Source organism: Solea senegalensis, linkage group LG6 (assembly GCF_019176455.1).
Source record: "Solea senegalensis isolate Sse05_10M linkage group LG6, IFAPA_SoseM_1, whole genome shotgun sequence".
Taxonomy (NCBI): Eukaryota; Metazoa; Chordata; class Actinopteri; order Pleuronectiformes; family Soleidae; genus Solea; species Solea senegalensis.
The window spans coordinates 165043-183033 of record NC_058026.1 but is presented as its reverse complement, the minus strand read 5'-3'; the positions used below and the strand labels follow the sequence as shown (position 1 = coordinate 183033).

Genomic DNA, 17991 nt, shown 5'->3' with positions numbered 1-17991 from the left:
AGAATGAAGCACAGAGACGTAGACCTGCGGTCCAGACCGATATGTATCATAGTAGACCTTCAGCCTGTGTCTCTGTGGAGACAGTTCACACACAAAGTGTTGGTCCAACAAACAATTCATGTGTTCATCTGTTTCCAGGAGAAACCGGCTGCTCATTAAACTCTGTCATGTGACGACATGTCGACTTCTGTCTCATTATTCTGTCTCACAGTCTTGTGTCTCTCAGTGTTGTTGGTTTGAACATGGACACTTCAGTTGGACTTTATAATGATAGTTTTATCAGTTTGATCCATATTCTCATCTTCAGTTTGTGTCTCTTCAGGTTACAGCTGAATAAATATCAAATCTAATGTAACATAATGTCAGGACTGCAGCATTTACCATGATTAATGAAAGTAAAGTCTGTTAAATGATGAATGAGTGGATTAACTGTATAAAATGGAACAGTGTTCATTTATTAACTCGTCTCTTCACATAAATGTCATGGTTGTTGGCATGTTTTAAAGGAGACATATTATACCCTATTTCCCCCATTAAAATACTTCCCTGGTGTCCTAATGAACATGTCAGTGACATGCTTTGGTCAAAATACCATAAGGATGAAGCATCATAGCAGTTCAATAACCCTGCTAAACCCGCCCCTTTCAGAACGCTCGGTTTTCGTGCATGGTCCCTTTATATGCAAATGAGACACAGGCAAACACACGCCCACTTCTTCCAAGGGGTTTCTGATTTGTCCTCTTTTCGCTCAGCTCCTGTTCCCTCCCCTCATTCTTCTCCCCCTCCCTCCAGTAGTTCTCTGACAATATCAACATGGCAGCGTGAGCAGAAAACAGCGAGAGTGTCGTCACAGGAAGAGACGTCCTACATAAGGATCGAGCCGAACACTGTCCAACTGTAAATCAGTTAAAAACACTTAGGGACAGCACCACTGATCGCCACCGCTTCCTCCCTCGTCTGCACACTTGCATTTTATAGGGACAAGGTGGAGCTAAGGTGGAGCTCTCCAAGTAAACTTACTGGTGGGCGGTAACATTCGCGGTGAAATGTTCATGCTGTCATCATAATGCGCAGGGAATTCAACATTGCATGTTTTATCACCTATACTTACACTAAGGGGGACCACGAAAAAAGGACTGAGTATTCTTTTTCCACACTTTGGCGACTGGTAGGGCCTCCAGAGTCCCAAATATAAGTATTGAAATGATTAAAAAGTTAATTTTGCATAATAAGCCCTCTTTGTTTACCCGTTGCCATGGTGAATCATAGTATCAGAGCTCCACTGATGACGGCTTTTTTCATTCCCAACACACACGCTTAACTCAGAGTGAACATACCGATGCTGATCAGCTGTTCTGGAACCGAAAACTTTAAGGTTTTAACTCAGAATTTGTGAAACAGGTCCCAGGTTCGACTTTAAACTTTTGAACACGTAAAAGAACACTCACTTTTGTACTGTTTTATCTTTATAATTTTGGTCTATTTTATAGAACATTAATGCCATCACTTTTGTTTGTTAAATTGTGTACATTTGTCATCAGGTCAACATGGCGTCATGTTTTCCACATGCTGTACACACATAATGCAACAAACACATGTTTTAGTTATTTACATTTCATCACGTTTGTTATTTGTGTAAAGAACAAATTTGTGTTTCATTCCAAAATAATGATCTTTGGTTTTAATCCACTTTTAAATTAAGGAAAGTAATCAACATGTATTCAAATGTAATGAGTTACATTACTTTGAGAAAGTAATTGAAATAGTTACACTATTACATTTTCAACAGGGTAACTTGTAAATGTAACCAACTACATTTCCAAAGTAATCTTCCCAACACTGTTCACTGCGCCAAAGTTCACTGTGTCACGATTCACAGTTCACTGCATCAAACTTTAAAACACAGTTTATTGTAGAAAGGTAAGAGAAGAAAGATTAGATTTATTCTGTGTTATTACATGAATTTCATGTGATCATCTGTGACAGTGATGTTTCCTGTAATGTTACCTCACTGTGAGTTTGTGTTGGATGTGTTTGTATCTCTGAAGCTCCTCCTCTGACACGGACGCTTTGAAGTTTCCCAGCGCAACCGAGAAATCGTCCGCGCAGAGAAGGAGAGGCGTGTCCTCAGTGTCCACACCTGAGACAGAGTCAGTGTCAGCAGAGCAGTGAATGTGCTGTGAGCGCCCTCTGCTGCTGGGAACACAGCAGGACACACTTGGCAAGAGCCGATAAACTCTTTGTAAACCACACACTCTCCCACACCAAACCTCATAGAGAAAACCAGTGATTTTAACATCACACACAAACACACACACACACACACAGGAGCTGCTGATCCACTGCTGCCTCCATCATTAAGTTCAAATGTCTTATTTTGTTAATTCGGCTTTTTACAATCTTCATTCAGATCAACCTCAGTGACACAAAGTGACCACACGAGGCACCAGTAGATCAGCGGCTCCTGTGACCCCACCAGCTAAAATCACTGATTTTCTCTATGAGGTTTGGTGTGGGAGAGCGAGTGCTTTAGAAACTTCAGTTTCCTTAACTTGATTTAAACTGACGTAGAAGTTTACTAACTGAGTCGTCTATGAAGTGGCTAAAATCTGTGTCTCAGGCTGGTTCTCAGCAGCAGGGGGCGCCACACGTCAAACATCACCACTGTTATATGTTGTTTTTTTTACCGTTTTGGATGAGTGAGATTTTCCTCTTGACGGCCGTCGTCATGGCGTCTGAGCAGAGGGCGTAAAGGTCGGCGCCGGTCATGTGACCTGGACAGCTGTTCACCACCAGCTCCAGATTCACCGCAGGATCCAACTGGAACCTGACGTCACATGTACAACAGCAGCCATTTTAAAAATTAAAGGAATAATTCACTCTAAATCACTAAATATTCTTATTGCGTCTCATCTCTGTACTCTGTTCACTAACATTTATTTTATTAGATACTATTACTGTGTGTGTGTGTGTGTGTGTGTGTTCTTACTTCCTGACGACAGCCTGAAGAACTTGTAGCTGAGAAAGTCGATCTTCGTTGATTCCAACATAAACTAATTTATCAAACCTAAGGACAAAGACAAATTTAATGTTTTCATGTTTCACTCTGTCACCATTTTGATTTTTGGCATTTTTCACGTCTTATTATGATGTTTGTCCATATGTCCATATATTAATGTGTTCATGTGGGGTGAAGCGCTGACCTGCCAGGTCTCAGCAGTGATTGGTCGAGCAGATCTGGGCGATTTGTAGCTCCGATGACAAAAACTTGGTCAGTGGAGTTCAAAGCGTCAAGTTCGGCCAACAGCTGAGACACGACTCTGTCAACAGATTCATCCATTCATCACGCTGAAACTGTGACGATGATGACGTGAAGAAGAAGAGCAGAGAAACATTCACCTGTCCATCACTCCTCCAGAGTCTCCACTGCGCCCTCTGCTGGGAGCCAGAGAGTCCAGCTCATCAAAGAAGACGACGCAGGGAGCAGCTGAGCGAGCTCTGACAAACACTGAAGAACAAATGATTCAAAATGTTGTTAAGTGCTAGCTCCTGCCTCCTCTTTTGACCCGGACAAACAAAGACAAAAACCCCAGACACAACCGGGTTGTAACAATGTCCATAAGTTCTGAGAAGGACCGACTCAGCTGTGTTCAGAATGTAACTTCTAGTGCTGTCAAACGATTAAAATATTTCATTGCAATTAATCAAATGTCCCTTGATTTCTTTTTGTCCCATTATTTCTTCTCATTTTAATGCTCTTATCAACACAGAAAAGTGGATTGGCTTGCTTTGTGCAAATGTTATTGAGACTATATCTCTGTCACCTGCATATTTTGAGTTATTCTTCTTATTGTGAGAGCCGCACAATAATAAGAGAGGCTACGTATCAGCCTGCAGTGTGTGAATAAAGTGCCGTTCTACAACGCAGACGGAATCCCGTGTTTTAATGTGTTGTCGCCGTAATGAGCTAATCGGAGGTCTCCTTACTACGGTTGGTAACACTGCATACATCATTACTTGGATGTGGGGAGTGTGTCGAAAAATGATCCAGGCTGTGTTGGATACGGTGAGCCTGCTTGGAGACGCTCGCCATCCACTCAAAATGTAACATTAGCTACTACTATCTCCATGTAACCTCATGTATCTTCATGTGACCTCATGTATCTCCATGTGACCTCATGTATCTCCATGTGACCTCATGTATCTTCATGTAACCTCATGTATCTTCATGTATCTCCTTGTGACCTCATGTATCTCTATATATCTTCATGTAACCTTGTGTATCTTCATGTAACCTCATGTGACTTCATGTAACCTCATGTATCTTCATGTATCTCCATGTGACCTTGTGTATCTCCATGTAACCTCATGTATCTCCATGTGACCTCATGTATCTACATGTGACCTCATGTATCTCCATGTAACCTCATGTATCTCCATGTAACCTCATGTATCTTCATGTATCTCCATGTGACCTCATCTACATGTGACCTCATGTATTTCCATGTGACCTCATGTATCTTCATGTATCTCCATGTGACCTCATGTATCTACATGTGACCTCATGTATCTCCATGTGAACTCATGTATCTCCATGTGAACTCATGTATCTCTATGTGACCTCATGTTCATATGACTTCATGTAACCTCATGTATCTCCATGTAACCTCATGTATCTCTATGTGACCTCATGTATCTCTATGTGACCTCATGTTCATATGACTTCATGTAACCTCATGTATCTCCATGTGACCTTGTGTAACTTCATGTCACTCATGATTTGTGTTCAAACCTTCTCTGATGTTTTCTTCACTCTGACCCACATACATGTTGATGAGCTCTGGACCTTTGACACTGAAACAGAATAAAACTAATGTTAAAGAGTAACAGAATTAGAAATTTGCAGATGGTCACAGAGGAAATAAAAACCGAAACTGCGTTGCACCAAATGTGGTGGAAACACGTCACAGAAATCGGCCTCAGTGCAACGGGAAGTCAACCATTTCACACGTTTTTTAAACAACATGAGAAAAAGACTGTGTTTGAGACACTTCAAGGACCTGAGGTTTCGCAGACCTGAGGAAGGTCATGGAGCATTCGGTGGCCACGGCTTTGGCCAGCAGGGTTTTCCCGGTCCCAGGCGGTCCGTAGAGCAGGAGGCCGGTGCGGCTCAGACCCAGAGACAGAAGCTCTGGACGCTGTAGAGGAAGCTGAATCGTGTCCAGGATGTCTTTCTTCACATGCTGCAGACCTCCCACATCCTCCCACCTCACGTCAGGGATCTGTTAGAGCGGGTCAGGGTCACAGAGGACAGTGACGTCACAACAGGACATGAAGAGATACAAGAGAAGAAGACACAGGTCTGTTTTCTGAGGCTCTGACAGGAACACGAATGTCGTGGCTTCAGGGTTTTTGTTCCTCTGAGCTGCGTCACCTTCGGGGCTCCGATGGCCTTGGACTGAGAGTCCTGCAGCGTCTCCAGTGCTGAGGTGAAGTCCTGGTTCTGGACAGTCACTCCACTGAGACACAGGTCCTCCTCCTGCTGCTGATCACCACTGCTCAAAAACATGGATGTAATGTCCAATATTCACATCAAAGCAGTGACCAACAACTAAACGAAACAAAAAGAGATCAATCACACTGATCGAATCACAAATAAATAATCACAAAGAGCAGTGAGAGTAAAATATGTAATAGAGATGTGTGGGTGAGCTGTAATGTCATCCGCACCCACTGCTAAATATCAATAATCCACCCGCAGCAATGTTTTTTTTCAACAATTGATACCCGCACCCGCCAGACACCCGATCATCATTCATTGTAGCAGCAGTCTGCTAAACATAATATGTTGTTATGGAACACAGCAGCTGCGCAAATATCCTCTAGGTTAACTCATTTCTGCCTCATTTCAGATTCAGAAAATCCAACAAGCCCCGCCCCCCGACATTTCAACTTTTTTTTCGATTTTTTTGTCGAGGTGAGCCTGTGTTGATTGTCGGTCGTTTTGTAGAAATAAAGTCACATCCCTAATAAACATGGATGTTCTCCAGTCTCACCAGCTTTGTCTCAACCTTCTGCAGGCTGCTCGACCTGCTTCTGCCAGCAGGGCGGCGATATCCCCCAACACAAATCCCTGCAGACGAGAAAAACTTGCGTTAATGTCGACAAACGGATCCCGACAGCAGTGCCTGCCCCACCTATCTGAGTCTCACCGCTGTGAGTCTGGAGAGCGTGTCCAGGCTGACGTCTCTGCCCAGGTGAAGATCTCGGCTCAGGCCGACCAGCATCGAGTGCCGCTGCTCTTCAGTTGGAGACTCTAACGCCACCTGGTGTACGAACGCCGCCACGACACCCGCAGACAGATCCCGGGGTCTGCAGACCGTCGCTAACACCACCACACTAAAAAAAACACAATGACGATACGTCAAAGCAGTGCTAAGACTCTGACCTGAGGTATGGTATAAAACAGCCAGTGACCTGGTGGGGGCGCTGCTGAGCAGTTGGTAGAGCGCCGCAGTGAGTCTGCCGTCCTCCTCGCCGCCTCCTCTGGGTCGCAGCAGGAGGTGCAGGTTCCGGAGCAGCAGAGCGCACGGCTGCAGGGCGGCGGCATGCTGAAACACCGACATCAGCTTCACCTCCGAGGCAGCGGGTGTGTCCGCGCACAAGCTTACACAGTCCACCTGCACAGGTAAACAATGACAACTGTAACACAATATAAAGACACATATTTGAGTACAGTAACTGTTTTTATACTGTTCTGTTCTATACTATTCTCTTCTGTTCTGTTATATATTGTTCTTTAAACTGAGGTTGGATATGTCAGGATTTCATGTAAAAAAAAGTACCCTACAAATAAAACTTTGTAAGAAAGGAAAATGAGCTCCTCGCTCACCACTGCTCCACTGACATCATCATATTTGTAATTTAAATAGAATATAATATAATAGTAAATAATTACCTCACAGTTTCATTTAAAAAAGTTGACTGCAGTGTAAAATTACAACAAACATTACGTGCATTAAAGCAGCTGAATAAAAGATAAAGTTTCATGTATTGTTAAGCACATAAATCACGTCTTTATTTATCTATATTTTAAAAATTAATTAATAAAACATTTTTCAAGGACCATTTTTTCTACATTTTTTCTGGGTGTGTTTTTAAAAGATTTTATGGGCTAAATCTAATACTGTGTTGTTGACATTAGATAAACATCTGTGAACAAACTTCTGTCGTACCTTCAGCAGGTGGAGGTTCAGTCTGTGACTCGTCGCGGCGACCACCTTCACTTTGCCACTTCCTGCTGGACCGTGAAGGAGGACGGTGCAACCAGACAGGAAGCTGCTACAACCACACACATGATTTCCCATCATGCCTCTCTCTATGACAGCACTTCCACAGACCAATCAGACCTGTATTGATTGTGTACCTGTGCTGCAGGTGAGGCAGGACCATGCTGCTGACGATGTCGACAGTTTTCTCCAGACCTGGAGGAGACAGACTGCTCCACAGAGACGCTCCCTCCACTGAGCAGCAGGGGGCAGCACTGTTGGTGGACGCTCCCTGAGGAGACGCAGACAAAACTGATTAAAAAAATAGGACGATGATCTCCACGAGCTTCAACAGAAACAAAAACATCTGAGATGCCTGAAACACCCAGAGGTCAAAGGTTACCGTGTAGAGTGAGGTGTGGTCTCTGTCAGCCAGATAAGCTCCTCCTCCTCCCTCTTCCTCTTCTCTCCCAGCAGGTGGACACACCTTCTGCACTTTGAAAAACAGCACTGGACTCCTGTCAGAGGTCAAAGGTCACACTGACATCACTTCAACCGTTTCCTCCACAGACGTGAACATCATGAGCCTCCAGACCATCTTCTCTCAAAACACTCTGAGATGCGTTTAACCACCAGGACCTTCTAACGTCCTCATTAGTAACTCCTTCACTTAAAATATGCAGAACTGTCAATGACGATAAAAAATAAAAACCCAGAGGAAATGTGAGGAGAGCTCTAGAACCTTCCTGACGATCTTCAGGAACAATAGAACCTTCTAATTATTTTAGCAAAGAAAGTAAAACACGACATGGATTGTTTTGGTACCTGTTGATTCCTTCTGCATTGTTCTCCAGAATGTCTGGATGTTTCTCAGTAGGCACTGATATGATGTCGCCCGGTGACACGAGTCTGCAGAGCGAGAGAAGCTATGTGACCGGCGTCCTTGACACTGAAAACCTGTTGCTGCACATTTGTTAACATCATTTACCGCACATGTGAACGTGTGAACTGACCTGGCAGAGCTGAAGTGTTCCGAAAGCAGGGCGTCGCAGCAGCCCAGGCTGTCGTACAGCGGAGACACCACCTGCTGAATGTGAAGCTCACGGGCAAACGGCGGCGACGCCGAACGACAGGAGCTGTCCGAGCGACCGCCGACCTTGGGCGGAGACAACGTCCACCGCTGCTGACACACAAACAGAAGCATTCAGGATGTTATGAGGTGAAAGCCGGCGTGTCCTTGTCGAGGTTGGTCACCTTCATCCTCAGGGAGCAGACGTTCACAGGAATCATGTCTCCATCGGTCAGGTTGAACCACAGAGTCGCTGATATGAAACCAGCTTCGTTGTGGTTCTGCAGATCTGGACTTAAATCCACCACCACCACAGAGACCGGCCGCTCTCTGACCTCTGTGTGACCCGTCACAGGTCTGGAGGCTCCGCCCACCCTGCACAGCTTCACCCACTCGTGGTTGAACAGTCCCAGCCTAAGAAGCAGCTGTTTGCTCACAAACACACAGCTGTCCACGTCCACCGCTCCTCCCTGCTGACCTCTGACCCCTGTCCATCGCCGAGTGTCCGCTACTTGCACGTCCACTCTGCACTCCAGCAAGAAGCCCGAGAACCCAGAGCCCGGCAACTTCCTGCCGTCAAGGAGAGACCTCCCCGACCCGAGGCCGTCGGCGTAGTGAGCAAAGTCCGACACACACAGGCTGAGCGGTCTGCAGGGGGCGCCAGAGGGGTCCACCGAGTCCCAGCAGTCTGTGACGACCAGAGACGTGTTGGCTGTGATCCGGCCCTGAGTCACGGGACTGCAGTTCAACACCAGCAGCTGCTCTGAGGACGGAGGAGGAGGAGGAGGCTGCTGCTGCTGCTGCTGCTGATGATGATGATGATGATGATTCACAGATGACAACGACAACGACAACAACAACAACAACAACAACAACAACACAGATGAAAAAGAAAACAAGTCAACAAACATAAGAAAATAATCAGAAGCAGGGCTGCAACAATAAATCAATTATTATTCAATTACTGAATTAATCAACAACTATTTTCACAATCAACTAATCAGTCTGTGTGTTTGTTTTAATAATTAAAACCAGTTTGTGTGCTTTTTCTGCTTCTTAAATGTGAATATTTTCTGGTTTCTTTGCTCCATAAAACAAAGAAATAATTGAATCTGAACTATTTTGTGTTTGTGGACAAAAACAAGACATTAGAGAAACATCATCATTTCCAGTAATCGATTAATAGCAAAAATGGCCAACTAATAATATAATATAGTCGATTATAAAAGTGATGATTAGTCTTAATCAGCTGCCATATGCTTGCTGCTGCCACCTTATGGTACTAAGTGATAAATGCAGTCCTTGATAAAATAATTATTTTATATCTTTTTAATATATTTTGAATAGTCACGGTAACTTTTTATATTCAATGGAATAATTGAATACTCAAGCACAACCCTAGTTCTTTTATTTAGTATGAAGTTTTCTTTTAATAAACCACCTGTCCCGGCTCTCACCTGGTCCGGCTCTCTCCCTCCCTTCAGCGGGGACCGGGGTATGAACAGCGGGTCTCCCTGCCGGGCCAGCAGCCACTGTCCGGGGCAGCAGAGCTCCAGCAGCCTGCCGGTGAACTGCTCACCTCCTGCCCAGCGGAGGCTCTGCCTGCTGCGGGCTCCCAGGACCACCCTGTCCAGGCTAACCGGCTCCAGAGCCCGGGCTGTCCCGGTGCAGCCGTGCCGCTGGAGCCCGTGGTGCCGCAGGAAGAAGCGGCTGACAAAGAGCCGCACACAGCGGCGGGACTCGGCGTCAACTCCGGCGGGGTTTGTGTCGGAGCCTCCCGCGGTCTCCTCCTCCGTGGTGGGGTGAAGGCGCAGTAAGATGCCGCTCCTGTCGCTTCCGTGAGGCCGCTGCGGAGTGAAGAGGACGGTCGGTGGTTCCGTGTCATCGTGGAAGACTGAGTTCAGGTGAGAGTTTAGGATGAGAGCGTCCAGAGGAGAGAGGTGAGCGGGAAAAGAGTCCAGGCAACACACGAACACCTGCACCTGCACCGCCATCTTACTCTCACTACTCCTTCTTCACCACCGCTACTGCTGTCACAGCTGTCGGAGATCAACCACCGCCACCTGCAGGACAGGCGGAGGAACTACAGCATAAAAACTGAAACTTCGCGTGTTCTGAGATATCTATATATGTATCTATGTATATATATATATATATATGTATCTATATATATATATATATATATATACATATATATGTCTACATATATACATACACACATATATGTGTGTATGTATATATGTATATATACATACATACATACATACATACATACACACACACAGAGAGAATGGAGCAGAAGTCAATACAAAAATTCTTCACTGAGCAAAATATTGAATAAACATTAAATCCAGCTCCTGTTGAAGTCGTTTAAAGCCAACATCGTCTGATAACGATGACATTGTGCTTCTGAGGTTGTAGGAAAAAATATAAAATTAGACCATTTCAACAAACAAAGAGACCACAACTGTTTTTTTCAATGTTTTAGAATAATTTGATTTTATTCTCATCAGTTTGGTTGAATTTCAAACAAACAAAATCAAAAATCAAATTAAATCATCAGGTTTGTATGGATTTAAAATAGTGTACAATTACCTGCTGCTTACTGAGAGCCCCTCCCCCAAAGGTGTGTGGTTCCGATGACAAAAAAAGAAAAAGATTAGATTTAAAAAAATCCGAACCTCACAACTCTCAAACGTTGACGCATAATTTAGAAAAAAAAGAATCAAAGTTTTTTTCTTTTAAGGCTCGTTAGAACAGGGTGGGGAACAAATTCTTCAGATGCATCTCCATTCACAAATGTCCAAATTCCGATTATTTAAGTGTTAAATGAACGTAAAATAGATGGACTTCCTGTCCGGCAAACAGTGAGGCCAACTTATTTTGCTTTCGTCATTTTTTTAAAGTCTTGTGCCAATAATTCAGATACAACAGCTCAGAGCAACTCCTTCTTCCACTGTCCTCTTTTCGGACGCTTTCTTTGTCGCTATCGGTTTAGGTTGCGTCCTCCATTTTCTCAACAAGCCACCCGAGTTAATTGTTTTGTAGAGTCGCCCCCTGGTGGCTAACTGCTACTTACAACCTTCTTCCTGGACTGGACTTGTCCATTTTTAAATAGAGTCTATAACAAATTGCCCTCTGCTTGACCACACAAGTATAACTTCAGACAACCTGACATGCTTTAAGGCTTTATATTTTGAGTTTGAAAATTCTGCCTAAGCTTTAAATAAAACACAAGTTTTCTTCCAGGAGGAACTTCTCTGGACACTCTTCAGGGCTCAGTGCTGGATCTTCTGGTGCCTCCTGAGGTTGCTGGGGTGGGAGAAGCGTCGGTTGCAGATGGCGCAGCTGAAAGGCCTCTCTCCGGTGTGGACGTTGTAGTGGATGTCCAGCTGGCTCTGGCACACAAAGCTCTTGCCGCACTGCGAGCAGATGTAGGGTTTCCCCCGCGTGTGCTGGGCCACGTGTCTCTGAAGGTCCGACTCCAGGAAGAACCGCTTGTTGCAGCTGGTACAGCCGTACGGCCGCTCCATGGGAACGGCGCAGTAAAGTGGTGGGTGGTAGCTGCCTGTGAAGGGTTTGTGGTTGGGCAGGTACAGGGGGCGCTGTAGGGTCAGGCTGCAGTTGATGCTAGACCAGGTTTCACCAAAGGAAGTTCCTGGAGGTTCTCCAACAGAAGCTGCCTTCATTGACTTGTGTTCTGCTAGTTCCTGCCCAGCACAATGAATCATGGGTAATGGAGTTTGGTTCGATTTTGTCTGCTCTACGTGTAACCACTCACACTCTGCCCCCTTGTATGATGCCTCCCCTCCGTCGATGGTAATCAGGTGTGGCGGAGCAGACTCGTTTGGTGCAGCCGTGTTGGCATTCCCATTTCCTGTGACATCATCATAGGAAGCTGCCGTGGCGTTTCCGAGTGCGGTCGCATCAGAGTCTAAGTTCAGCAGGGGGCAGCAGTGAGCGTTATCAGCATCCGCTGTGCTGCCGACAACAAAGGTGATGATGCCGGATCCACTGACCTCCGTTAGGCTGTTGCCTCCGGCCGCCCGCTCAGTGTCGTCGTCCTTGGAGTTGGCGGGGACTGAAGTGATGGCGTTGGTGTCTCCTCCGGTGCCTGCGCCGGCATCCGACAGTGCATGGTTGTTGGGCACCTTAGCCTCCATTGTAGCCTCCATTGTAGCCTCCATTGTGGCCTCCATCGTGGCCTCCATCGTGGCCTCCATCTTGGCCTCCATCGTGGCCTCCATCGTGGCCTCCATCGGCCTCCATGGCCTCCATCGTGGCCTCCATCTCCATGGCCTCCATCGTGGCCTCCATCGTGGCCTCCATCGTGGCCTCCATCGCTGCCTCGACCTTGATGATCAACAGGTCATCGCCGGGCTCTACTGACTGAAAACAACAGGTAAAAGAGATATATGTATATTTATTATTAGGGATGGTATGATACCACTTTTAAAATGCTGTTGCTGATTTTTGAGATATGTACAATTTATGGCTCGTCCCATAATATTTTAAGTAACACGATGATGATTGTTTGTTGAAGTTCATCAAAATTCATTCCTTTGTTAATTCAGTATGTGTTTATGTTTTATTTTATTATTTGAGTCACTTTAGCACCCTCTTGTGGAGAGTGGTGGGAGTATTTTGGCTACCACGATCAGGGATCCCACACCTTGGTTGACTTCAAATTCAATGACTTTTCAAGGACTTTCCGGGACCTTTCCCTCAATTCCAAGGACAGAATGTTCTTACTTAAGATGGGAGGACAACTTGTAAGAGCTTGTATCTTCCATGATGGTGTCCACTTTTATTGATTTGCAGCACAGTCTGCATCTGGACAAGGTCTCTTGGATTTGACTCAGGTCAGTGTTCTTGGGTCTCAGTGTTGCGGAAAATAACTACCTCAGTTTTAGCGGTGGTGATGACCTCCTGATCTGGATCCTGGTCCGGGTCGATGGGCTGGATCTTCTGCTCTGCCTGCTGAGGACCTGGTGCTCGGTTCAGAAACCTGTTTCGGTTCTGCAGAGACGGACCTGCAGGGACATCGCAGACAAGGATGTGTCATTCCTTACATTCATGTGATTACTCACTTCATTATAAGAACTCAACTTTTAACGCTTTTAACCCCTTTAACAACCTTGTTTTTCTTCTCTGATCGCAACGTTTTAATGAAGATTTTTAGCTTCAATGTTGTTGAGTATTTCGAATGTTAGCTGCTGTTAGAATAGAATAGAAATACTTTATTCATCCCCAAGGGGAAATTGTTTCGACATAGCAGCAATACAAGAAAATATTATAAACATAAAATGTAAAATGTTTTTGTTGTTGTTTATTATTGTTGTTTATATTCACAAGCCAGGCATGGACTGGTCATCGGGCGTACCGGGGAATGCCTGATTTGCCCCTCGCTGAAAAGTCAAATCTAGCAGCGTTTCTTTGACAACCACTTCGACTTCAGGATGGGACTTGTGTCACTCTCCCCAGATCAAAGTCTCTGTGAGGATCAATGTTTTGACACGGTTACTCTCTTCCATGTAGGCTACTGCGCTTGATTTTAACACAATGTGCGCGTGTATCTTCTGGTATGTTACGTGCCTCCGTTTATCGTATAAATAATCCCGGTGAGCCGCCACGGCCAGAAATGCCAGGACGATGTTTTGGTCACAGTCGAGCTGTGTTATTTGTGGGCGGAGCAACAGTTTACCTTTAAATCGAACTTTATCACGATAATATTGGGAATCGTCGTATCTGTAGCCGTGGGACGGACTCACCGGCCAGCGGGTCTGTGCTCTGCCGGTTGGGGAGGCGGACGCCGCCGGCGGAACCGTCCGCTGCCTGCACTCTCTCGGTCCGGTAACGGCTGACCTGCAGCTCCAGCAGCTTGATTTTCCTCCGCAGGAACTCGTTCTCCTTCTGACTGCGGGTCATTTCCTGCTGGACCACCGCGTAACCGTCGTCCACCACTTTGCAGATTTCAGCCACGGCCGCGTTCGCCAGGACCTCCATGATAGACGCGATCTGAGCGTGGAAGTCCACCGTCACCGCTGCCGCCGCTGCTGTCGACATGGTGACCGACACTGCGGGGCTTTCAGCTCAGAACTGCGGCCTCGGGAGAGACAAACGAGCGTGTGACGTTCAGTCGACAAAAAAAGTCCCAGCGCTAAATTTAAAACATCGCAGTTTCTTCTTTAATCTCAAACTAAACACAGAAGAATCGGAACTGTTTGACGGCGGAAGCACCCGTGTTGTTTTCCCCCAGAATGAGGTGGATGTAGTAGCACAGCGCCCTCCGTGTTCAGGAGTGGGACTGCAACACAACGTAGTACCGTAATGTGCAGAATAAAGCGTTCACTTCTCAAACCTCTTCAAAGAAGGATTAGGATTCTCTTTGTATTTGGACATTTACACAGAGATCAAAGGTGATTTTTATCATCACAGGTTCAAGGAAACATCATTTAAAGGTACAGTGTGTAAACCTTTACAACATTATTGTTGAGCTTTCATGTTCATTATTTATCGAGCAGTTTTGCCATTCACTCACACTTTCATGTTACAGTTGAATGTCTCTCATCTCACTCACCGACCAGCAGGTGGCACTCAACAGCACTTTATTGTCAATCGTCTGGAAACGAACTGTGTTTAACAAATTAATTAAATAATTAATTAATTGTCGTGAAATTAAGGATAATTTAACATTTAAATATTCTGAAGAAAAACACAGAAAACATTATTTGGACTTGAAATATAACGACTTTATTTATTTGACCTTTGTCAAACACTGAAGGCATTTCAGGAATGTGGCAACAATTCATTCATTATTCACTATTCATAAAAAGCAGCTATATTATGATCAATTGTTTTTATTATTATAAAAACCCCTACAGCTAATGACAGCAATCGTTTGTTATTCTCTGAATTATTTTGTACAGTTAGCGTCTTTAAAGTGACTTCACTTCCACGTGTGATTAAACATGAGTTTAACGTGAGTTTGACGTGAGTTTTTCACGTGAGATGTGTCAGAGACAACAACGTCCTTCATAAAAACGTCATCACTGTCCTCTTCTTCCCGACCTGGTGAGGCTGCAGCTCGTTAAACTGGACGATGATCCTGTCGATGACAGAGAGAACAGGTTTATGTCAGGGTTAGTTACTAACTGAACAGATAACTGACCAGGTAAATAACCAGATAACAAGATAACTGACCAGATAACAAGATAACTGACCAGATAACAAGATAACTGACCAGATAAATAACCAGATAACAAGATAACTGACAAGATAACAAGATAACTGACCAGATAACAAGATAACTGACCAGGTAAATAACCAGATAACAAGATAACTGACCAGATAACAAGATAACTGACCAGGTAAATAACCAGATAACAAGATAAAGATAACTGACCAGATAACAAGATAATAACGACCAGGTAAATAACCAGATAACAAGATAACTGACCAGATAACAAGATAACTGACCAGGTATATAACCAGATAACAAGATAACTGACCAGTTTAATAACCAGATAATTTACCAGGTTAATCAGATTATTTACCAGGTAAATAACCAGATATCAAGATAACTGACCAGGTAAATAACCAGATAACAATATAACTGACCAGGTAAATAACCAGATAATTTACCAGGTAAACAACCAGATAACTGACCAGGTTAATAATCAGATACTTAACCAGGTAACTGACCAGGTTACTAATCAGATACTTAACCAGATAACTGCCCAGGTAAATAACCAGATAACCCAGATAACTGACCAGGTAAATGACCAGATAACCCAGATAACTAACCAGATAACTGACTAGGTTAATAACCAGATAATTTACCAGGTTAAAACCCAGATAATTTATCAGGTAAATAACAGATAACTGACCAGGTAAATAACCAAATAACCAGATAACCAGGTAACCGACCCGGTAAATAACTAGATAACTGACCAGGTAAATAACCAGACAACCCAGATATAACTGACCAGGTAAATGACCAGATCACCCAGATATAACTGACCAGGTAAGTGACCAGATAACCCAGGTATAACTGACCAGGTAAGTGACCAGATAACCCAGATAACTAACAATAACTGAACAGATAACTGACCAGGTACATAACCAGGTAAACCACACTCACTCAGCAGTTCCCACAGAAAGAGTCAGTGATCTGTGGTGACACCTGCTGGTAGAACAGGTTACCTGCAGACTCACCTGTCTTCACTCAGACTCAGTTGTGAGGTCAGGAAGTCAAAGATGTTGGCGCTGTGCTCCTTGTTCTTGTCGGCCGTGTCGGTCGCACCGATGGCAGAGACGGTGAGCATCACACAGGGCGAGCAGGAGCCGGCCACCAGCAGGGGCAGCGCAGGGGTCACCGCCACGTTCATCCTCTGACACACACACACACACACACACAAACATCATGTCGTTGCAGTCAGATTTTTATAGTCATTTCTTTACAAAAATGGAACTTGCGTTCCCAAAAATTTTTTTATATACGGAGCCCTGGAAGTGACATTGATGGAAATTTGAGCTGTCCAGCAGCAGCGGGACAGCGTCATAACTTGCATGCGAGCACTGTAAATACACACACAATATATATATATATATATATATATACTTGACACAATTGTTGTGTATCTGCTCTTGGTCTCTTTCCTCTGTCCCCTGTTCCTTTCACCCCACCAGTCGAGGCAGATGCTGTACATCGGAGTCTGGTTCTGTCAGAGATTTCTTCTTCTGTTAAGAGTTTTTTTCTGTGCAGTGCCCCCTAGTGTTTGCTCATCGTGTGAACTGTTGGGTTTCTCTGCTCTCCATGATGTTGTCTATATACAGAGACCTGAGATCATGTATGTTATGATTTGGCGCTATACAAATAAAATTTAATTGAATATATACTGTATGTATATGTTCATATATGTATAAACATATTATAAAAAAACAGATTTTTCAGATCAGATTTTTACGGAAGCGTATTGCTGCCACACATTCAAAAAAAGTGGGGTGCTCAGCGAGATAGTTTTGTATGTGTGGCAGCAATACGCTTCCGTAGATTTTAACGACAGTAACAAGTGTTTAATTCCAGATCCAACACGGATCCAATTCCAGAAGACTGTTCTCTGATCACACACACACACACACACACACTCACATCGGCAGGTTTCCCCAGAGAAGCCGCGATGCAGCCGCTCAACTTCAGCAGGAACTCCTCCGAAAACACGGAGGCCGGTAAGTTCGTCTGTAACTGCACCAGAGGCATCTTCCTCTTCTTCTTCTTCTTCTTCTGCTTCTTCTTCTTCTCCTCTGACAACGATGAAGGTCGACGATCAGTTCACGAAGTTCTCACTGAACCACAGACTGGAGTGAGTTTGCGGGTCAAACGCGGTTGTTTCCTGCGCGTGAGACACATTAGCGCCATCTTCTGCCCCGGAGGTTAAATCACAGCCTCTTTCTTTGGAAAACCCCCCCAAAAAACTACAAGTTTAGATTTTAACGAGTAACCTGAATTAGTGTGTGTGTATGTGCGAGTGTGCGAGCGAGTGTGTGTGTGTGAGGACAAGACAGACAGTCCTGCTGTGAGACGTCTCAATACTGCCCTCTACAGTTCAAAGTCCTGAATCACAGACTGTTGATTTAAGCTCTGTTCGGACA

The 17991-nt window shown here is 44.6% G+C and overlaps 2 protein-coding genes and 1 pseudogene across 7 annotated transcripts; all 3 read right to left on the bottom strand.

Annotated features, from left to right (window-relative positions):
* Positions 1–1453: 1453 nt before the first annotated feature.
* Positions 1454–10364, bottom strand: pex6 (peroxisomal biogenesis factor 6). 6 transcript variants are annotated; one of them, XM_044029243.1, is made up of 18 exons: positions 9795–10361; positions 8523–9143; positions 8282–8448; positions 8094–8177; positions 7672–7786; positions 7427–7560; positions 7236–7341; positions 6478–6680; positions 6213–6399; positions 6057–6133; positions 5435–5555; positions 5077–5282; positions 4793–4854; positions 3400–3508; positions 3204–3320; positions 2990–3067; positions 2688–2827; positions 1454–2140 (listed from the first exon to the last, which is right to left on the bottom strand). In XM_044029243.1, the coding sequence occupies exons 1-18, from the start codon at positions 10329–10331 to the stop codon at positions 2004–2006; spliced, it is 3201 nt and encodes a 1066-aa protein (XP_043885178.1). In that variant the 5' UTR covers positions 10332–10361; the 3' UTR covers positions 1454–2003. The 6 variants fall into 6 exon arrangements, 4 of the variants coding, with proteins under 4 accessions (XP_043885178.1, XP_043885180.1, XP_043885179.1 ...); XM_044029245.1 differs by having other exon boundaries at positions 7236–7338; XM_044029244.1 differs by having other exon boundaries at positions 8523–9140.
* Positions 10365–11076: 712 nt separating this feature from the next.
* On the bottom strand, positions 11077–14594 carry LOC122770467 (annotated as a pseudogene).
* A 473-nt stretch (positions 14595–15067) lies between these two features.
* ddt (D-dopachrome tautomerase) lies at positions 15068–17731 on the bottom strand. The gene is made up of 3 exons (XM_044027328.1): positions 17492–17731; positions 16555–16730; positions 15068–15445 (listed from the first exon to the last, which is right to left on the bottom strand). Exons 1-3 carry the CDS (start codon positions 17597–17599, stop codon positions 15373–15375), a joined length of 357 nt encoding a protein of 118 aa, XP_043883263.1. The 5' UTR covers positions 17600–17731; the 3' UTR covers positions 15068–15372.
* Positions 17732–17991: the final 260 nt, after the last annotated feature.